The 23,684-nt window shown below is 39.8% G+C and overlaps 1 protein-coding gene and 1 pseudogene across 1 annotated transcript in view; one reads left to right on the plus strand and one right to left on the minus strand.

Annotated features, from left to right (window-relative positions):
- The window catches only part of LOC143852249 (uncharacterized), a 13,261-nt gene extending 3,798 nt beyond the window's left edge, over positions 1-9,463 (minus strand). The window contains exons 1-2 of the mRNA XM_077361650.1: positions 9,316-9,463; positions 1,085-1,237 (exon numbers count right to left, since the gene is read on the minus strand). Of these exons, the coding sequence (XP_077217765.1) occupies positions 1,085-1,237; positions 9,316-9,429 (267 nt within the window). The 5' untranslated portion in view covers positions 9,430-9,463. The remainder of the gene's footprint in view (positions 1-1,084; positions 1,238-9,315) is intronic.
- Positions 9,464-21,187: 11,724 nt separating this feature from the next.
- LOC143852813 (alkane hydroxylase MAH1 pseudogene) lies at positions 21,188-22,976 on the plus strand (annotated as a pseudogene).
- The last annotated feature ends 708 nt before the right edge of the window (positions 22,977-23,684 follow it).

Consider the following 23,684-nt stretch of genomic DNA (forward strand, 5'->3'; position numbering starts at 1 on the left):
CCAAATCACATGGGTCCCACATTTTTTTTGGTCATCTAAACCATTCATTTGCAAGGCCCCATCATAGATAAGGTGCATACCAAAAATCAGCTCCATAGGATCATCCTAACCCATCCATTTGTAGAGGTCAAAATGGACAGACACTGTTTGTCCACAAATCTGCCCATTTTGCCCTCCAGTTTTGGAGGGGTTAGGATGATTCAATGATGCTGATTTTTGGTACACACCCTATCTATGATGGGGGCCTTGCAAATGAATGGTTTAGATGACCAAAAAAAATGTGGGACCCATGTGATTTGGCACTCGAGCGTACCTAAGGTTAGGTACACTCGAGCGTACAATCCTTTTCCTCATATGTATATACCATATTTTTCTGCATGACAGAATTTTTGATAAAGAAAATTAAAAATCTCGCTATCAAGACTAGCAAACACAGATGAGAAATGTATGAGGCATCAAACCAAGCCAAATCTTTCTCCAACTCAAGTGTTACACGGGGAAACAAAAGACCGCAAAAGACAAGGGTGTCCGCACGAGATACAGATCATAGTACTGTGTGTTCATTGCCTGCTTATCCAGAGCCAATTTGTCCATGTAAGTGTTTCCTTTGGTGTCTTAAGTGTACATAAGTGACGGCGCATGTTATGAACTAGCATATCATAAGAACCACCAAAACTTATTATGATATTAAAACATAGGCACCCAAGTACCTCAAAACCCGGGATGCCCAGTGAATGCAAATAGTCGTTAATGTTAATTTCTTAGATGCCAAGCATTAGAGCTCACTAATGCCTGAGAGAGCTCTGCAAATTATACTATGCTCTAGAAGATAGTGCTTGAATTGCAGTAAAACTTGTTAAAAGATATATGTATCTAAGGGTAGTGTAGTCATTGTACTCATCTTTTATTGATATATATGTGTGTGTGTGAGGGGGAGACACTCTCCAACTCACCTTTTCTCTCATTTTTCTCTCTTCTCTCCTCTCTCAACAAAACTTTTAAGCTAATGTATTCATGACATGCACCTCTTTTCTTTCTTTTTCATTTATTTTGGAAAAAAAACCATGTTAATAATACTACGAACCATCATTTGTAGTTTGTTTTCTGAAGCACATTGCCTGAGGTGACGTGATGTTCTTCCCTCATCCTCAACAACAATAGCTCCCATAGAATTCTTCCCATTCTTCAAGCTCTGGAGCAACCACTGGAGAGTTTTGAACACCTGACCACCTCCATGCTGGACAAAGGGAAGACAATAAGAACATAGATTGGAGGTTAATCATGAAGAAAAGCAATACATAGAACAACCAAGTATAATCTCAAACCACATAAGGGCCAATCTAAAAACATGGTATAATCACAGTTATAGGAAGGGGGAGTGGGACGTGAGCAAGTAGCAGTCTTCAAATAAGTTAGGAAGTAGGTTGGAGCAATTAGAAAGCATTCATATTGTGGACCCCGATCCGAGGACGATGAGGGAACGGGTCCCCACACCCTCTCTGGATCTCCACAAAGTGAAGGAGAGCTCTGCCAAGGAACTCTCGAAACGGATGCCACCCTCACAGCATAGCATGAGTGGCGATATAAAAAGAAAGAGATACATCCTGATCCGGAGCCAGGGCTCGAAACCAAGATATATCTGAAAATAACTCAGAGTCGCCATCCATGGATGCGCCATGGAACCAAAACAAATGCTCTGTTTGCAATAGATAACCAAAGATACTAAAGGTCCGTGCCTGGTGACGAATGGAGAAGGTCCGAAGAGCGCCCTCAATTCGCCCTAGTGCGAACACTTGGTCTCTTATGCCATTTATTATTAACCTCGAAGAGTTTTGGGCGAAAATCATGTGAAATGGGAACAAATATCCCCGGGAAGACGTCTACCTAATCATGCATGACCATAGGATGAAATAATAAGCACATACAAAACAAAATAAAAAAATGTGTCGCCTAATTACAACTAGGTTATGAGTGACATACCTAACTGGTATCTAAGTTCTGGTGAACAAACACATGCATGCTACAGCTACAGGTATATGGTCTGCACAAGAAAGTAAGAAAACACAACAAAATACACAATATAACAACACAACAAATCCTAAGACTCTAAACGATTTAGCCCGAGTCCTCGGATGGTCTGATGTACATCCAAAGAAGCCTACGTATCCCCGCCTCCACGAGAATCAAGGCAACGTAGTTCTTCGCACCTATTCTAAACTATGATGCCTAAGATACATAGACCTCTATCTTAGACTCGATCTAAAAGACCGGACTAATTATTAAAGCTTCTTGAACGATTATTTAAATTCCAGTGAATTGTAGATTTTAGGACACCCTATATGCCCTAACTAAATGCAGGTTAGCCCTAAGCTAATGCAGGTGGTTCCTACAACCTATGTGTAACTAGGCTGTATTTCTTAAGAAAAATAATGGGATCACTAACGCATCTTAGACCTAGTCATCAGTCGGCAATGTGAATCGTCAACTGACCGGACGGAGGCGTAACAAACCCCTAACTCTAACACCAACACAAACAAACCACACAACACAAGACAAACTCATAACTCTAAAACTCTCTATCTATGACAAAGTCCTAACTCTAGAGGAAGATCTTTTCGAAAAATAATATTTTGGAAGATTTATATTTTTTTTTAAAGGGTTAAAAGATTTATTTACAAAGGTTTGGCTGGACCTAGGATAAGAATCCCAAGCTGCACTACGTACCTCGTGGAAGAGGATCAAGCCAACGTAGTTCGAAACGAACTCTCCTAACACACTATAAAACTCAACACTTTAGATTTTTTTTAAAGATTTTTATATGTTTTTGATATTTTTAAATGTTTTTGATGATTAAAAGCGTGTTAACACCCTTTCGGCTAAAGGGGATCCGATAGAAGAGCCTCCTTACCCACCATATCGCGGTAGAGTAATTTAGAGGGAAACGGGATCCCTAAAGCCTAAAGGGGAAGAAACCAAAACAGGGGGGACTAAAATCCCAAAGAAAAGAACAATCTCGAAGAGACGAAAACAAAACTAACGAGCCTTAATCAATCTCCAAAGGAGACGATATCTAACCCACGAGGGAAAACCCTAAATAAACGAGAGATGAAAAACCTCTAACCCAAAGGGTAAACTTCTAAACAAAAGGGGACAGATAAAAACTCTGCAAGAAGATCTACTAAACGATCAGTCACTTAGGAACGGTCCTAACTGGCTAAACACTCTAAGAGGAGAGAATCCCTTAACCTGCGAAAACTCTAAGGCAGGAAGGGAAGAGGCTGGCTCAAGAAACGTTCCATCGTCGCCTGACCCGACAAAGCGTTCTCAAGACATGATGGAACATCGAAACTCGAAGAAGATCCCAAAGAACGCATGAAGAACAATCTCGAAAGTGAAGGAACTCTTGAACCTTATAAGAAGTGAGGCCTTCAATAAAAAAGAAACCCGTAAGCCCCATGAAAGATATACAAAGAAACCTGAAGGGCAAAAAAGGGGGGGATGTAGCTGACAAAGCACAATTAGGACCGACATTAACTTTTGGGGGCTTGGAAAGAGGTACTTGAGGAATGAGGGTGCTAAAACAAGCCTGATACGCAATTATCATCCAAATCGACTTTGCAAGCATTTTGAGCACACTGGATTTACAAACACTAAAAGGAGATAGAGTCTAATCCATTCAGTGACAACACCAAGGTAGAATCTCAATCAATTTTAGTCAAAAGCTCGGCTTAGGATTCCAAAAGATACTCCATTAGTTTACACTCTATAATGACCGAAAATCTCAGCAACATTATAACCATCGGTACTTCTGAATTTGCATGCATCAAAAGGACATGCAGCTAAACATACATCTTTGGTTGATTTACAAATACTGAATTTTTGATTCTCAACACAGGATTACCAAGTGCCTATCAATGCAGACACAATTTCTAGCTCCAATGAAAATCCCAGAACAACTCTTCACCCCAGATAGACATTTCAGCCAAAATATTTGCAAAACAGCAGAAATGCATCCTTCTTATATGATAGACGAAATCTAAGCATCTGACAAAATTCGTTTTTTTATTTTATTTTATCTTAGAGCCTTATTTTCTTATGGAAATTCACAAATAGCATTCATAAATTAAAATTGTAATCGAGGATAAGAGCAAAGCTTCTTACCTTTTCTTTGATTAGAAAGCCTTCTCCTTCGCCCTCTCTTTTTTTTAGAAGCACTAGAATACTGAAACTGCGAGCTCCTCTCCCTCCTATTACAATTTCCTCTCAAACCCGGAGTTGTCGCCCCTTTTTGCTGGAAATCAATTCCTTGCTAGCGCTCCAACTAGCTACAAAGGAGGCTATATAACTTTTCCTGCTCGATTTTCTCTACTCCCTCTCAGTTGGGGGCAGCCAAATGAAGAAGACTCCTTTTTCTCTTCCCTTTGCTTGAATTTTAAGCTAAAAGTAATGGGGTTTTAAGGACACTAAGGTCGGATAGAGCTCGGGAAAGAGAAAATGGAGGCAATTCAGGTGAGGTTGCTGGAAAAATGGAGGGTATCCAAATGGGTTTGATATAAATGATGGGTTTTATATGGATGCAAGTGAGAATGGTTTGGTAGTGGGGCTTGATTTATGCAAGGGGAGTGGGTGATGCCGGATTCCGGCGAGAAAGTGGGCTCTCTCCCTCTCCTTTCAATCTCTCTCTGTTTCTCAGTTCTCCCTCTCCGATTCTCTCCCTACTCTCTGAGATATCTCTCTCCATCAATCTCCCTCTCTGCTCTCTTAGATTTCTCTCTCTACCTCAATCTCCCTCTCTGCAATTTCTCTCCTCTGCTTTTTTTTTATACGGCTTGGCAAAGAAATGAAGTGGGTTTGGGGGTAGAGACATGGAACGGCAGAGACGAGGGTGGAGTGGTCGGATTTAAATGGGATAGCCGGATTGTGGATGCCGGATTCCGGCGGGATGATCGGAGAGGTAGATCGGAGCTTCGGGTGGTGGCCGGTTAGATGGAGATGGTTGCCGGAGTTGGAGATCGGCCGGAGACAAGGTGGTGGGTGGTGGATGAAAAAAAAGAAGAAAGGGGTTTAAGAAGAAGAAAAAGAAACAGAAGAAGATGAAAGTGGTGGATGTGGGTTTGATGGAAAATTTGATATGGGTTTTGGGTTTTAGAGGTGGCGGCTCTAATGGGTTTTGGCCGGATTCCGGTGTTGGTGGTTGAGAGGCTTTGGTGGTCGAAAATCTGATTGGAGGTGGAGGAGGTTGTAAGAAGAAAAAGAAGGTGGTCGGTTGGAGAGGGCACGGCCGGATTCCGGTGAGGAACCCACCGGAGAGGATGGGTTTAAAGGTTTTGGATTTTTGCAGAAGAAAAGAAAAATGGAGGTGATGGCGGTGGTGTTGGTGGTCGGAGGTGGGTTTGGGAGAAGAGAAGAGGTTTCAATGGTGGAAGAAGGCCGGAGCTCCGGCGAGAAGGCCGGAGATGGTGGTCGGGGGATGAAGCTCTCTCTCTCTCTCTCTCCCTCTGCTTGCAGCTCCAAAGATGGGGCTCCCCTCTTGCGGCTACCCTTCTCCCTTTTCCAGAAAATGGGGCTCTTCTCCCCTCTTGCGGCTGCCAAAATCGAGCTCCTCTGCTAGGAGGAGAAAATGAAGAAAATCCTTCCTCCCCTCTCCTTAAAAAAAAAACCCTAGCCGATGGGTTCTTATATGGGAAATAATATTTAGCACCCTCATTTTCCAAGGACAACCCCCTCTATAGGTGTATTTTGCTATCTCTTGCACAAGAAAGGGGGGGGTCCAAGTAGAAAATGGGGCAAAGATTCCCCTCTCTTTACATGATCCTAAACCCTCTCATTTGATCTAATGGCCCTTACTCATTGCTTGTAGAGTAAGAAATAGAAATTTCCAAGAATGCCCTCCCTCACATGGGAAATGACGTATTTCACCCCCTCCCTTCTAAACTTGCACCAAGACACTGCCCTAGCTCGTTCACTAGGCGAACGTGTACGGATCTTGACGAAATTTCACAGGGACCTTGGTGGGACCCTAAGCTAGCCCAGGGTGTAATTTGGGGTCCAGAAACAATGATTTGAAAAAGTTATGCACAAAAAATGGAGGTACAGGGCACGGTCAAAATGGGGTGTCTACACATATAAAACGACATTGGAAAAACTAAAAGGTTGTGTTTAAAGACTAAGTACAACTAGTAATAAATTAATTCAGTAAGTGTGTAAGCCCAGGGATTTCTATGGGTTAATCATTCACCTTACCTTCTTGTTTTGATGCTAGCAAACCAAATTGATTGGCATTTATAGACTGATGTGTTGCTTTGAAGTGTTGTGTTGTATACAGAAATTTCATGTCATAATTGCCATTACACAACTCTTCTCAACACATGGCTTGCGGATCAAGAAGCAAAAGAACCAAGAGCTTGCACTCACAGTGAAGACACCATCATTTGAAGATGTTCAAGTTAAGAAGCTCATCATGAAGATCCCACAAGTTCCTAGCAATTGTCAAGAAGGAGCTTGGAGTTGAACATGACATGGTGACACCTCATGTACCTCAACATGCATTGAAGATTGGAGGAGAAGTCACTAGAGCCGAATCAAGTTCAAGATGTTCACTAAAGCCGAAGAAGTTCAAGAAAGTGCAATTGAGCCTATACATTCCAAGAAGACTCAAGGTTTACATCTTTTAGATTGTATTGGGAGTCCTCTTGATTTTATGTTTAAATGCACTTTCAAAAGGTTTTCAAGTGATTTTTATACTTAACATTTTACATCTTTGAAAACCATCAACACAACCAAGAATGTGTTTTGAAAACCTAGGACTTAAGCCCAAAGACCATGGGCCAAAAGCCCCTGATCTTTTAAAGTTAAAATGGAATTTTACACAGGGCCGGTCGACCCGGGTGTCCCAAGCGACCGCGGCAAGGTAGCTAGAAATCCAGCACTTGCTGAATTTTATCAGGCCGGTTGACCTAGTTGGGCCGGGCGACCGCGGAGGTGCCCCTGGAAAGTTAGGAACACTCCATCATGGGTTTGGGTGGGTGACCGTCGTGGGTCGGTCGACCGAGATAGGTTTTTGAGCCGAATTTTTTAACAAACAGGTTGGCCTCGCCGGACGACCGCCATGGGGGCGGACGACCGCGACGGTAAGAAATTTGAAAATATAAAAGGGCGCCCGATAGGAGTGGGCGACCGCGGTAGCTCGGTCGACCGCGACGGTTGGGCAAACTAGCCGGTGGGGCTTTCACAGGTTGACTTTTTCAACCCTGTTTTTTACAGTTTTATCCCCAAATGGTCATAGTTTCAAATACACTATATATACATCATTAAAACCTATCTAAACAAGCTTTTGAACATTTTAAGAAAGATCAAATCTCATTTCTCTTTGAGATTCAACATTTTATTTCAAAAGCAAAAACCTCTTTAATCTTCCATTTCTACATCTTATCAAAAGGCACTCCATAGGGCTTTACATTTGTATTTTCTTAGAGTGATTGTGATCTACAAATGTTGTAATCAGCCTATTAAGAGGCAAGAGAGTTTTTCTTTTTATTTTGTTCTTTGTTGAGGGTCTTCTCTTCGGCCCATTAAGAAAGGTGCAGACGAGGGTCTCCTCTTCGGCCCGTGAAGAAAGGTGAAGACAAGGGTCTCCTCTTTGGTCCGTGAAGAAAGGTGAAGACAAGGGTCTCCGATTCAGCCCTTGAAGAAAGGTGAATCATGTGCGAGGGTGTGTCACCTCGCCAAGGCTTCGTGCAGGAAGGGTTTGTTCTCTTTGGAGATGGAGAAGTCGGGTGTACGGCTTCAACATTTTAGTGGAGATCCCAATGAGGTAAACTTGGAAGAGTGGAGTAGGTCTTGTGATAGACCGAACCACTATAAATCTTATGTTCCTCGTGGATGTCTCTTTTCTCTCTCTCTCTTGCACGTATGGTGATTGGTAATCTCTAACATTACTTATGTTTATGCTTTAATTGAACAAGGGTTAGTAAATGCACTTGAGTTAAATGTTATAAACCCTAATTGAATTATGATATCCATTTGAACAAGGGTTAGTAAATGTGCATGATTAGAATGTTTAAACCTTAGCTGCTATTGATAAATCTATTTGAACAAGGGTTAGATTAATTAGTGCTTAATTAGAAGATTAATTTTTAATCTTCCCTTAATTAAGCCTAAAATTTCTAATTGACCAATTCACCCCCCCACCCCCCCTCTCTTGGGTTGTCACACCTGTATTTCAAAGTGGTTGATGAAAACAAAATAAGTCATACAACACATACAATATGTTACTGGCTAAAATCATTGGTGCCCTTGAAGGGTATTGAAATTTTTTATAAGTTTTTTTTTTAATGGCATGAAAATTTGTATGTGTTAAAATTAAAAGAAAATTCTCTTGGAGAAGACCACCGAAGTGATGGAGTATAAGAAAGAGAAGATAGAAGAAAAAAAAGACGAAAGGAAGTATAGGGAAGGAGATGATTTGTGGTGTAACCCCACTGCCCCCTATAAAGTTCCTTAAATAGTATTGATGAAACAGAAATTCAAGGATGCCATTACTATGATGGGCCTCTTTCTAACCTACACAATCACACGTGAATAACATAATACAACCAATGTAAAACTTACTTAAAAAGTTAAAACTACCCTATCTCTTAACATTATCCTCAATGTAACACAATACAAGAGGGCTAGACTGTTCATCCAGTGAGCATGAATTAGATGATCCTACTCATTCTATTCTGCAACTGCAAATGGACAACTAAAATAAAAAATAAACAGAAGTTTACATTTCAATGGGGGAAAATCATCCTCAGAAGGATCATATGATAAGTGTATTTTTTCAGACGGCCTGAATTATGGTGAGATCCACTATAAATGAAATGTCCAGATGTCATATACACGTCATTTACACAGTGCTAGACGGAGGGATTCTAATATTTGGTCTTCTCGAGGTCATCAAAGTTTGCCTCTGCCATATTGCAATCTATTTACATCAATGTATGCATTTGTGATTATGCATGTACAAATGTACTTGAAGACTTTCTTTATAAATTCAGGAAAGAATAAAACTGGAGTAACAAATCTGAAATGACACCAAGAGGTATTTTGGTAGTATCATGTTTCCTTGAAGTTTCCCCGCTCTTCAACTGTGGTTGCATTGTAATGACATGGAAATCTATTTAGCTTCATAAACAGTTTGAGAGATATACTAGCAGGAAGAATTTGAATTACAACACTGAGAATTGAAAGGATAAGAAAAGAGATGCAATCATCAGAATTGAAACATTAAAAAAATACTAGAAAGTATATTGCTGAAGAGAGATACATTACCTTTATAATTTTGGCAAATTTGGTGCAAAAACTGGGCTTCCCATAGAGCATGATCCCTACTCTGTCGAAGATGTGAGTATAGTTAGTGTGGCAGTGTGGCTGACCAATTCTCATATGCTTTCTGTCAGCTGCTCGATTTGATAGAATCAAGTATCTGCAGAAACCCACATCACCATGAAAACACTAATCCGAGAATTACTATTGACACATAACTTGGGAAGAGAATAATTTAAATTAGAAATAATCACTATATTTTTTTTTCTCTTTGATTTTAAAAGATTAATGCTAGGACAAAGTAACACTTTTACCCAAAACTGTGACAACAATTTTACCAAGAGTTGATCACCAAAACCATTTTGATCATAATAGTAGGAGAAAAAATAGCAAAAGATATGACTTTCATATTGATTGGAAGTATTCTTTTTTCAAAAGCAATGTCACTCGATCATTATCAAACTTGACCGCAATCTTTTTTTGTCCATGAGGATAGAGCGCCTTGTACTTCTAATAGGACTTGAACCAGATCAGAATCATTCTCAACGAATCCATAAGAAGTGATCCAATTTTAGAGGAAAAATTAAAGAAAAAGGGAAGGCCCCAGACCGAGCTGGTCAAGACGTACTGATGTGATTTAGTCTTAGGATTAGTGTAGTTATGTGGACCTGTTTTATTATATTTTATTTGGATCTTTATTCAATGTTTAGTTCATATTTTATTCTTTTTGAAAATTGACAAATATATTCATACCAGCAAATTTTACAATAGGGACAAGTAGTCCCACCAGATTTACATAGGATGAATTGCCCAGGAGCATCCTCCTAGGCCCAAAAGAAAACCCTTTACCATTTTAAAAAAAATCCCATTACCCCTTACAATACCCAATAGCCTTAATTGTATCGAATCCAACAAAAATGCCATATTGTGGGGGCCCCCAAGTCAAGATTGTGACCTGCCACGTCACACCGACTTCTCCACGACATGGCGAATTCGATTTTCAAAAATCCCCCTCAAAAGCCTAGAGCTATCATGCACCCTCACCATGCACGATGGCTAACCACCGACCATCGGATCTCCGACAGCCTCCACCTCGAACCACCACCAATCACTGCGGTCACCACCTCCAGTCTCACCTCTGTTTCCTCCACAGAAAACATGTCCGTCGGGGCAGCCTCAACCACCACCACCGTCATCAAGATCCGGCAACCACCATTGCCACTGGCCACCATGCCCGTCCTCAGGCCACAACCTGTGATCTTGATTCCGGATTGAGACCACAACCTCCTACAGCCAAACTCATCAACCACATTGCTAATTCGGCAATCCACAGTTTCCAGTAATCCTCGGCCTTAAAAATAAGATTGCTCCGCCTATAGCCGGCCTTCCACGACTCCGGATCCAGCAACTCACAGCTTTTCACGGCCTCCGGCAACCTCTGCGGATTTCCTCGACTCCAGATCCAGCATCACAACCTCAACAACTCCAAATCTAGCCTCCCCAGCTTCAGATCAGGACTCCACGGCCCTAGATCTGACCTCCACGGCCCAGATCTAGCCACCACGAAAGAGCCATACTCCAAATCTGGCCTCCACGGTTCCAGATCCGGCCTCCACAGCTCAACTTTTGCCAGCAATGGGGAGAAACAAGAAAGAGAGGGCGATACTCAAAAAATACAGAGGAAGAGAGGGAGACGAGAAGGGGCCCACAATGGGGAGAGACAAGAAAGAGAGGGCAAGGCTCAAAATTCAAGAGAAGAAGACGAGAGAGAGAAGGAGATGAGCGAGAGAGAGAGTGGGGGAGACAAGAGAGAGGAGATGAGCAAGAGAGAGAGAGAGAGAGAGATGATGTCTGCATCAGCCCTATCGTCCACTACCCTACTCATTCTTTCCATGGCCCACCACTTAAACGCTTAAAAAAAGTACCTTATATGCTATTGGCCCTCGACCATGGCACACCACTTAAATCCCTAAACCAACCCTCATTTCCTATTGGCTACCCCTATGGCCCATCATCATCTATATGAAACATGTAGATATTCTTCCGGCCAGCGTACATAGCGCCCCCATCAAACTGTCAAGGTCTCCTGAGTAAGATATTGAATGTATCCATTAGTACCACATCAGACCATTCATTGTCCTTATTTCTTACGGTGAATGATACCAAACATCATTGATAAACCTTTACCTCATTAAAATTGTTTAACCTCATCTGGGGTTTTTTCTTTCCCTTTGTCAGTACCCTCGGCCACTCATGACCTTTCTATGAAGCATGGCTCCGATACCAATTGATGTAAAAGATAAAACCCAAGCCCTCAGGATTCAAGAAAACAATATGCAGCAGAATTTTCATGTACCACAAACTGATTTACAGCTGAAATTTTTTTGGAATTCAAGAATGATATGCAGCTCCAAAAATAATTCCAAGAAGCCTCAAAAATCAAGAATCAATAAGCAGTTTTAATTTTTGTGTTATTAAAACTAATATTTAACCCTAAAAAATCCAAACCCTCCAAGGATGGATCTTCACAATCTAATTCAGATCTTAAAACAAACCATGTAAAGAAGAATTATTACAGAAAATAATCACAACTACTGAACTTTGCATCGTTAAAAGTAAATCTAAATGCTGAAATTTGTATTCAAAAGATCCATCCTAAGTTGATTACAATTGTAGGTTGGCTCTAATATCTTGTAGAGAACAAGTATCCAGGATCTTCAATAATAAAAGTGCCTTCCTCCAATAACCTTACAAAAGAAAATAGCAAAGCTGCAACCCAAGAAAACTCTGAAAACCTTCCTTATTATTCGCATAAAAAAGACTGACCCCAAAGCGGATCTACATTGGTATTTATAACCCATTCACATAGACGCCCACCATAAAATCAAAGCCTAGTAAAAATAGAACCTACGAAAATTCCTTGAATAGTGACCTGAATAGTGTGTGAATACTAAAGTTGGCCCTCTTTTATTCAAGTGTCACTTAAACTCTCTTCCTATGATTCATAATGTAAAGAAACAAAAAGAAATGGCAAGGGTCCTATCAATTTAGCTTATAACTAAAAGAAATAAAAGACAAAAAAACAAAACTGACCTCTATCACTTTAACTAAACACTCAAAATAAAATTTTAAACAAAACACATCTTATTGAATTAGGTGTGGACCCCAATTTTGTGGGAGAGAGAGTTTTCTCCTCTTGCACTTGCTTTGATATTCCACCCTTCTTGGTTGCATACTTCATCTCTTTCCTTGGATCTTCAACTCCTTCTAGGAAGATGAACTACATCAATGGCCAACCTAAACAGCAACAGCACTCAAATGAATCACATCCCAAAGCGAATAGACAACTCTTAAATACCTCTGAATTATGGAAGCACAGCTGCCCAATGAATCCTCAAAGAGAGGATCTACGACTGAATGTTGGGCACACCTCTGCTAGAGTCATTAAAGATCATTCAGCTCCTCTCCTTACATACCAGCAACAAAACGGCCGATAAAGCAAGACTCCAAAGAAATCTCCCTCTCATGCCATAGAGCAGAAGCTCAAGCGTCAAAAAGCTTGAAGATAAGGCTAGGCATCACTCGTTTTCCAGTATTTATTGGAAAATATTCAGTCTACTATTTTTCAAAATCTTCAAAATATATTATAATTCCCACCTTCAAGATATTCCACCATCATGTCTAAAAATTTGGAGAATCAGGGATTCAAATGAAGGTAGTGTTTCACAGTTCGTGTATAAGTGTTGTTGATTGAGAATTAAGATCACATCAATGCAAGACGATAACAGCTTTAACTTTTCATATTTACCATTCAAAAATGATAGAAGCATCAAAGAAATAAATGTATGACGTAAAAAAAGTTAGAACCTACTTCTTGGGTGCTAATACAGAACCTGACAAAATTGAGTCAGTAAGCCAGTTAGTTTCTAGCAAGAAGCTGTTTACTGCACAACCATATAAGAACTTGGTGGTTTGCACCTGCGGAAACAGTACATTAGTCAGTAATAAGAGATTAATGGTATTAGATCTAAGATGAGCTTGGCCATGCAAAAACTGAATACAGACAGATGACTACATTTAAATAGAACATCAACAGAATTGTCGAAGAAAGCAAATGTAAAAAAACCGTGGAACGTGGTTTTCCACAAAGTTGGTGTTCAATAATTATTTGAATGAAGACACTATACCTATGATTTAGCCGACACTTTGAATTTATTGCTGACACACGTGTCTTACGACACTCGTGACTACCGTGGAACTTAGTTGCACCATTTTTTATTCTTTTTTTTAGGTAGAGAGATCAATGAAGCAACACCAACATATTAGAGCTCTTCAATGGAGGCGTATTTACGATGCCACAAGAGGTCTGGATTTCTTTTACAGTGTAATCTCTTTTTTTTTAAAGATGAATCCACGGCATTGAATGATTTGAATCTGTTGGGAGTATTTAATGTGTATTGTGTGGAATGAATCATACATTTATTTGGTTTTCTTTTGTGACTGGGGGCCATAGTTCTATTTTAGTTTTACACACCTCATATTACCTTTCTTTCCTAGAAAAGTTTTTTATGAAATTTTTTTGTTTCCCTTGAAATTCTATGCATACCATTTTTTAATTAGTCGATTTTCTGAATTTCTTCTCCTATGGAGAAAATCTCGCTGAGTGAGAAAATCCTGATCCTAGAAATTAGGTTGGAATAAGTATTTAGTTCGTTAGTCCTCTCTCCCTCTCTCTCTCTCTCTCTCTCTCTCTCTCTCTCTCTCTCTCTCTCCCACGCATATAATGTTGAACAACCAGTTAAATGGGTAGGGCCCACCATTTTACACCAGCATTGCTTTGATTGTGTGGGGCTGCTGTCTCCAACCACTTTGGATCATCCAAATAATGTGGACCCCTACCCGAATCCAAACACTACCAAAAAATCATCCAAATAATGTGGGCCCACATTGTTTGGATGATCCAAAGCGTTCATTTGATGGGTCCTGACATAGTTAGGGTGTGCCCAAAAAATCAGCTCCATCGGATCATCCTAACTCTTCAATCTATGGACGAACCTTCAGCTGAGGAGGCCTACCTTAAACAAATTGAAACTACAAGGGTGTATTTGTCACGTTTTAAACTATAGGGGTGGAAGTGGATGTGTCAGAAACTAGAGGGGTGTAAATGTAATTATCCCTTTAATTTTTAACTAACAATAGAAAAAAATGTACATACTATAACTTATGTAACTCGGGTCGGGTCGGGTCGGGCCCCTTCAAACCCGGCTCGACCCGAGATTCATGCGGGCTTTTGAATGCTGAACCAGGCTCGACCCGAAACCCATGAAACCTGAACCCGACCTAGGCTATTTTCGGGTCGGGTCGATGCGGGTAGGGTTTTACCCGGCTCGAGTTGCAGCCCTACAAGTAATGTTATCAAATATTGCCTTTTTCGAGGGTGCTGTTAGTTGGTTATGACTCATGAATATGCTAGCGACATTTGTGTGGAGGTTTTTATGTTGCATCAAGGGAACACTTTGCTAAAACTACCTCAATGGTCATTAAAGGAATGTGATAAGGCATGCTTTAGTAATGTCTTTGACAAGAAGAAACTCATCATGGAGGAGATGACAATCCTTGGCATAAACAGAAGATATGTTGGTTTTTCGATTGAATAAGACTGGAGGATAAAGTTGAAAGAAGTCAAAAGGTACTGGAGGAAATTTGCTGGACATTTTTTTTTTAAATTGACGATTTCATTGATACTATGAAAGATACATCAGGGACCAGAGGTCCCGACTTGCATTATAATGAGATTATATTGGTAAGTAAATGAAATGGAAAATATATGAAGAATCAATATATAATACCCGACACTATTGTACACACCATAGTTGTACATAGTATACATGAACACACTTTTAACAACTGATTGGCTATCTATTAGAGTGTGAGGATAACGATGTTATATGGCTTAAATATACAATTCTTGCACGGGGATTTGTATCCGGATGAAGCGATGGATTTTCTTGTTTCTGCCAATGTTCAATCCATAAAGGATGAAACAAAGTAAGCCCCGCCATTTTATCCATTCCTGCACATAAAATTTGCATTCAGAAACAGCAGTAAATGAAAACTAATCCTAATTTTCTTTTTCCGTCACCGAAAAGATCATCGCCGAATGGGATTTTGAATTAACTGAATTTGGAAGAAAGCAAATGGTTTGATGTAGCTAATGATGTGTACATGATGCACATCACCGGGAAGAGAATTGATTCTGGGTGGAGAATATGGCGCAAAAATGTTATCGCATTCAAAAGATACACTATGGCTGTGCAGAGTTCAAATCCGTATCTTCCTGTATTCAGCTGCATACCTTTATCATCTGCTCAGTGCTTATGTTTTTTCTATGCTACCTTTGTATAGCTTTTAATGATGGTGCCTAGATATATTTCGTTTTAGAAGTCCTATATTTAAATACAGCCTTCTACAATGTACCAATTAGGGCTGCAACTCGAGCCGGGTTTTACCCGACCCGCATCGACCCGACCCGAAAATAACCTGGGTCGGGTTCAGGTTTCATGGGTTTTGGGTCGAGCCGGGTTGAGCATTCAAAAGCCCGCATGAATCTCGGGTCGAGCCGGGTTTGAAGGGGCCCGACCCGACCCGACCCGAGTTACATAAGTTATAGTATGTACATTTTTTTCTATTGTTAGTTACAAATTAAAAGTGAAAACCCACACACCCACTATTATTGTATGTGAGTGTAATTTCTGCTTCTATGAGTTGAGTTGATTCAAGCGTTTGATTCAGCATTGTTTGATTGTAATTACAACATTGTTTGATTACGGCATTGTTTGATTCAAGTGTAATGTGAGTGTAATTACATAATTGTTTGATTCAAGTGTAATGTGAGCGTAATTACATAATTGTTTGATTCAAGTGTAATGTGAGTGTAATTTCTACTTCTATGAGTTGAGTTGCCTTGCCAAACAAGAAATTTCCTTAAAAAATTGCATCAACGTGAAAAAACCCGACCCGACCCGAGATTTATCATGGGTAGGGCCGGGTTTGGGAATCGTGGGTTTTCCGAAAAAAAACCCGACCCGACCCGACCCGAGATATTTCTCGGGTAGGGTTGGGTTCTCCAAAACCCGACCCGCCCGACCCGAGTTGCAGCCCTAGTACCAATGTCAGTTATGTTAGGAAAAATTGCCAATGGGGGACACCAAAATACGAGAATTGCCAAGGGGGACACTCTTTTGAAAAATTATAAAGGGGGTCGAAAACGGTTATCAAGTACGTAAACAGTGAAAACCTGACCAAAATGCCCCTAAGGGTTATCAAGTACGTTGAACAAGGATTATCAAGTTCATAAAGACTTGATAACCCCTATTTATACTTGATAACCCCTTGTGAGACTCAATAACCATGTTGAGAACTTGATATCCCCGAGCGAGATTTGATAGCCCTGTTTATGTTAGAGTTGTTAAATCATATTTAGACCTGTTAATCGGTTGATAACCCCTTTTTAGACTTGATAACCCCTAGGGGCATTTTGGTCAGGTTTTCCTGCAGATTCTGTTTTCGACCCCATTTATAATTTTTCAAAAGAGTGTCCCCCATTGACAATTCTCGTATTTTTCCGCTATGTTAAATGAAAACAATTTATTTCCCCTTTATAGGAAAAGACATACAAGAGAGATTGAGATATCATTCGAATTTTCAATTTTGTCTTTAAAGTTTTGATTTATAAGAACTGCCAGCCCTTTTTTTCTTCTTTTTTAATGAATGCATATTTTTCTTTTCAAACAGTTTTAAGTCATACGTTTTTTTGTCACCCATAAGGGTGTCAATTTTGGCTCGGGCTCGGAAGCTCGCTCGAGCTCGGCTCGAATCCTTAACGAGCCGAGCCCGAGTTAGGCCAGGCTCGGCCGAAATTTATTTTTTCCCGTAATTGTCATAACTTTTAACTTTTTTTGGTATTTTTTTCTTAATTGTCATAACTTACTGCCGTTTTTTGGTAATTTTTCATTTTAAACTTTATAAATTCAGCTAATTTACTTTTTCTTTGTAATGATTACTTTTTTTTCATACTAGCGACATTTGCGATTTGTGCGAAACTTTATAACGGTATTTTTGCTAGCGACATTTGCAATTTGTGACATTTGCAATTTGTGCGAAACTTTATAACGAAGCTCGAAAAGCTCGTGAGCGGCTCACGAGCCTGGCCGAGCCTGACCGAGCCGAGCCAAGCCTGGTTCGAGCCCGAGCCGAGCCGAGCATTTGAGCTTAACGAGCCGAGCCGAGCCTGGCCAAGCTCGGCTCGGCTCGGCTCGGCTCGTTTACACCCCTAGTCACCCACAGGGTGTCTAACTAGGATACATATGCAGGATAAAAGTATGGGTTTTGCTAATGAGTGCCCTTAGTTAAGGAGCATTTAAAGCACCTATTTTCATGCACCCCCACGCATATATCCTCAAACACCCCACGCATATATCCTCAAACACATTTATTACTCGAGTAGTCGAGATTTTATTTCCATAATTACAATTTCAACAAAAGAGGCTTGGTTTTGGTTTTTACAAAAATACCCCCACCATGACAAAATAACAAGAATACCCTTATCTCATAAAAGATAACGAAAATATCCTTACTTAAATCTCATGAAAAATGACAAAAATACTTATATCTCATGGAAAGTGTTAAATACACCTATCTCTTCGAAAAAAGAAAAAAAAAACTCATATATCATGGAAAATAAAAAGACCCTATCTCACAGAAAATAATCAAAGTACCACTCACTCATAAAAAAATGACCAATACACTTATATTTCATAGAAAATAATAAAAAAGACCTATCTAATGCAAGACAATTTACATGGTGGACGGCTCTGCACTTACGTGCAACCCGAAAAAATACTGGTGGCCGCATTTTTTTGGTGATCCAACCATTCATTTTGTTGGGCTCGGATTTTATTCTCTAATTCAGATCTAATTTTATTCTCTAATAAAATCTTCTCCATAGAATGATCTTAACCCTTTGATTTGAGAAGGTTTAAAATGGACACCGCAATATAAAAAAAACTACATAGATCGGGGTTAGGATTGAAAAATATTTTCTGGGCACACCCCCAACAAATGAAAAAAATACGTGTGCCGACATTGTTTGGGTGGGTGATCCAACCATTCATTTGTTGGGCCCTAATGTAGATAGTGTGGGCCCGTAAAATCTTCTCCATAGAATGATCTTAACCCTTTGATTTGAGGAAGTTTAAAATGGACACCACAATAATAAAAAAATGCATAGATTGGAAGGTTAGGATCATCGATCCTATGAACAAAGTACACTATCTCATAAAAATGACAAGATACACTATCTCATGAAAATGACAAAAATAAACTTATCTCATATAAAATAATAAAATATTTCAATCTCATGGAAAATGGGTTAAGGTACTTTGGCTATTATCTTTTATGACATAGGCGTATTCTTGTTATTTTCTCGTAATAGAAATGAAATTGTGGGAAACGGTTCTCTAATAATAAATGTGTTTTGAGGATAAAAGTGTGGGTACATGAAAATAGGTGCTTTAAATGCTCCTTAACGAGTGCCCTAAGGGTTAGGGCACTCGTTAGCAAAACCCTACAAGTATTGGCAAACAAGATCAGTAGACATCACGTCTTTGAACAAGGACTTGTGAGTCACCACCAGAATAATACATTCATTTATTTTAGTCAATAAGTTAGATGCTCGAATTTATTGGCATTTTCTAACAAGGACTTATGAGTCACCATTTACAATCATCTCAAGTTCCTGATATTTTTTAACATCTGTTTATTGATCACAATCCGGGGAAGTTTCTGATTTTGTGTTCATTTTGAAGTTTCTTGTTCACTTTTTTTTTTTTTTTTTTTGGTATAATGAGGCTGGGAAATGTACCTCCGGTTTTCACCATAGCCTAGTTGGTTATCATGGGAAAATATAAGGAGCGATGGAGTGGAATGTATGGTCCGGTGGAAAAGGAAAGCAAATGGAAAGTGTAGGGCATGTTATTTGGTAAATATATTGCCGACAACGATTGTTGGTTTGCCAGGAAAACCTACTCAAACACAGTTAGGAAAAGGAAAATGACATCATGTTCCTCGTCTCTCCGAGAGGAACTGTATTCAATGGTAACAAACCTGTGTTTTTAATTTTTTTTATTACTATTGTGGTTACTCATAGAAAAATGAGGAAAGACTTGAGAGCTAGGAACATAACAGAAAACATGACCTTGGATAGGATAGAATGGAAGAAAATGATCCATGCAGACGAACCCTACTAATGTCAAGATTAGACTCAGTCAATTTGAGCCGGGTAGATCCTTTCACCTTCTCCATGAAAATTTTCTAAAGGATTCATTAGCCGACCCCAACTAGTTTGGGACAAAGGCTTAGTTGAGTTGAGTTGAGCATTGTGCTTAGTCACAAAACCATTGGATGCTCTGTTCTCAGTAAATGAAGCATCCAATGCCAGTCATAAGACATTACAATGCCACCAAAATTGGTTCCTACTTGCAAATTGTATTATTTTAATTTTATTTTATTAACAAATGTGACATGTTGAGGCCTTTTTGGAAGCCATTAACTATTTAATTTCTACTAGTATTTTAATTATTATTTAAAAATATTGATATTTAACTTCAAAATCATTTTGCATATTTTTTTTTATTGAGAAAAGAGTTCTTACACATTAGTGTAGATAACTTATCTACACCCTAGCTTAAAATACAGTGGAGGCCACATTGTTTGGGTGATCCGAAGCATTCATTTGATGGGCCCTCACATAGATAGAGTGTGCCCAAAAAATAAGCTCCATAGGATCATCCTAATCCTTCGAACTATGGAGGCAAAAATGGGCAGATTTGTGAAGGTTTATACACGTCCATGTTTTGCCTCCACAAATAGTAGGGTTGCGATGATCCTATGGAGCTGATTTTGAGGAACACCCTATCTACGTGAGGGCCCATCAAATGAATGCTTTGGATCACCCGAACAATGTGGCCCCCATAGTATTTTAAGCCTAGGGTGTAGATAAGTTAACTACACTAGTGGAGGAACTCTTTTCTCTTTTTTATTTATGTATACTATTATAGTTATTATTTTAAAATAATGATATTTAAATGGAAAAAAGACACTTTCTCTTGCTTTTTGTTAGCAGATGGAAAAGGAAAGACAGGACTGGCAAAGGAGAAGAAGAACGACAAACATAATAAAAAAAATGTAAAATGAAATTAAAATATAAAAGTAAAAAGGGCCACTTGTTGTGATCTGATTTGAAAGTGCCATCTAGGGGTGTGAACGAGCCGAGCCGAGCCGAGCTGGGCCCAGCTTGGCTCTGCTCGTTAAGCTCAAAAGCTCGGCTCGGGCTCGAACTAGGCTCGCGAGCCTTACCGAGCTTGGGTTATATTAAGGGCAATGATATATTCACACCCCTCATCTTCCCTGGACAGCCCTATCTAGTGTAATTTGACTACTCTTTTTACACTAGGGGGTGATACAAGTAACAAATGGGGTTCCAAAAAAAAAGTGACATATTTTGCCTCCCCCTTTCACTCCCTGGACAACCCTTTTAGTGTGTGTGTGTGTGTATTAAATCCTTAACGAGCCTTAACGAGACGAGCCGAGCCTGGCCTAGCTCGGGCTCGGCTCGTTAAACTTAACGAGCCTGGCCAGCCGGCTCAGCTTGGCTCGTTAAGGATTCGAGCTGAGCTTTTACCGAGCCCGAGCCAAAATTGACACTCTTAGTGCCATCCATCTATCATTGAGGCTTCTTTTTTTTTGAAAAGGTATCATTGAGGCTTCTTTCTGTATTTACCCTTAAAAAAAGTTGGAAAGCTACATCTCCATCACTCTTTTGGCTGAGATGAAAGGTATTCCTTAACATATCTCCACCCATTAATGCTCCCTCAAAAAAAGAAAAAGATAAAGACACCCATGATCGATCTTAAGCTCAGCCCCATAGCCTTCTTTCAAATCCCAAGTAAAACAATGGAGTCTGAATCATGGTTTATGGGTTTATGGAACTTCTTCAAGAGCTACCCTGAAATCCTTTTATCCATCTCTTGTTTCTTCTTTATACGCGCTTTGAGTGGCAAAGACCAGATTATTATGAATTGGCCTATCCTTGGAATGTTCCCTTCTGTTCTTCTCAATGGTCACCGTTTGCATGATTGGGGCGTTGAGCTTCTTAGAGAAAGTGGGTGCACTTTTGTGTTTCATGGCCCAAGGTTTGCTCACATGAAAATGTTAATAACATGTGATCCAGCTAATGTAAACCACATTGTTAACACCCACTTCACTAATTTCCCAAAGGGTTCAGATTTCTTGCAAATTTTCGATATTCTCGGAGATGGGATTTTCAATTCTGATTCGGATTCATGGAGAATTCAGAGAAAAATGGCTCACACACTCATCAACCACCAAAGATTTCGGCGATTCGTAGTTAAGAGTAGCCGAGAAAAGATTGAGAAGGGGTTTATTCCAGTCCTTGAGCACATAGCACAAAAAGGAGAAGTTGTGGACTTACAAGATGTGTTGCAAAGGTTGATGTTTGATAGCACTTGCAACTTGGTTTTCGGCGTGGATCCCGGTTGCCTTTCGGTCGGATTTCAAACAATTCCGTTCGCAAAAGCCATGGATGATGTAGAGGAGGTGTTACTTTTCAGGCATATCGTGCCGGAAAGTTGGTGGAAGTTGTTAAGGTGGCTAAGGATAGGAGAGGAGAAAAAGATGGCTGAGGCTTGGGAGACCATTGATCATTTTATAGCCAAGCTTATTTCAATTAGAAGAGAAGATTTGAGGAATCCCACAAGAATGAAAGAAGATAAAGGCGAGGCTACTGATCTCTTAACATCTTATGTGGATTCCAAAATGGAAAATGAAACTTTTGGTTCAAAATATGACACATTTCTTAGGGACACCACACTAAATTTCATGCTTGCAGGGAGAGACACTACAAGTGCAGGTCTTACTTGGTTCTTTTGGTTGATTTCTAAGAACCCAATAGTAGAAAGCAAGATTTTAGAAGAACTGAAGACAAATTTGAGAGTAGAACAAGATAGGTGTGTAGAGAAACCAAGGGTGTTTGACAGTGAAGATCTTGGTAAGTTGGTTTATCTACATGCAGCCTTGTGTGAATCTCTACGGCTATATCCACCCGTTCCCTTCGAACACAAAGGCATTTTGCGGCCGGATGTTCTTCCTTGCGGTGAAACAGTTCACCCAAGTATGAAGATCTTGATCTCCTTATATGCTATGGGGAGGATGGAAAGCATTTGGGGCAAAGATTGCTTAGAATTCAAGCCAGAGAGATGGATTTCAGCTAAAGGGAGGATAAGATTTGAGCCATCCTACAAGTTTTTTGTATTCAATTCAGGGCCTAGGACTTGCTTGGGTAAAGAAGTGGCTTTCACTCAAATGAAGTCAGTTGTTGCTGCTTTACTATATAACTTTCAGGTTCAAGTCATACAAGGCCAACTTGTGTCTCCTAAAACTGCTATAATTCTTCATATGAAAAATGGGTTGAAGGTTAAGTTGAGCAAACGATATGCTTGATGATGTACAAAAGGTGATGTTTAAGGTTATGTTTCCACCTTCTCTCCTATTACCTATCAAAAATTAAATGGTAAATGCCTTAAGTTGTCTGTCTGTTGTGTTTATCAATGGAGTCGCGATATGAATCTAAATTCGATGTCCTTAAGTATCACCCCGCACATACGAAGAACCGTGGTGTAAATGGAACTTCGGCGTATGTCTCTACAATAAAATGACTCCGCTCCAAAAGGTGAGGTGTGCACTCATGCTGCTCAGATGCCTTGCCAACACGTCTTATCGGACGCGAAAGAACAAACAGAAAGAGAGCTCGTTGAAAGGCCAATGAATGGTAGAAAACAATCGAAGAAGTGTACGTGTATCGGTTCCAATGTCCTTTTTGTAACCAATCAGACTATTAAATGTCTCAAAGGATGTGATTAGGAAACGTTGAGACGTTTCCAAACATTTCCAAACAATAAACTATTGTCCATGGTAAAAAAATTTCCACAAACTCAAATTTGGCAAACAAACGGCTTCCGGAGTTTCGTATTTCACAAAATGGCCAACCGTCTTTCACATTTTTTACAACTAAACAGGGCCCCTTATATTTCCAATGTGTGGGACAAAAGATCCTCACAAAAAGAGAAAATAGACGCAAGTGGGGAGATTCAAATTTGGAGGCAAAGGACTAGTGGAAACATTTGAAATTTCGAATTATACTATGACTCTTTTCCTTAGAAACAAGGAAAAGTTAACCCCCAGTAAATATGCTTACATCACTTACCCCAATGAAACTAAAAGACTTCCAACTAAAACTC

The sequence above is a fragment of the Tasmannia lanceolata genome, unplaced genomic scaffold (assembly GCF_043159265.1).
Source record: "Tasmannia lanceolata isolate RefF3 unplaced genomic scaffold, GAP_Taslan_0.1 ptg000019l, whole genome shotgun sequence".
In the NCBI taxonomy this organism is placed as follows: Eukaryota; Viridiplantae; Streptophyta; class Magnoliopsida; order Canellales; family Winteraceae; genus Tasmannia; species Tasmannia lanceolata.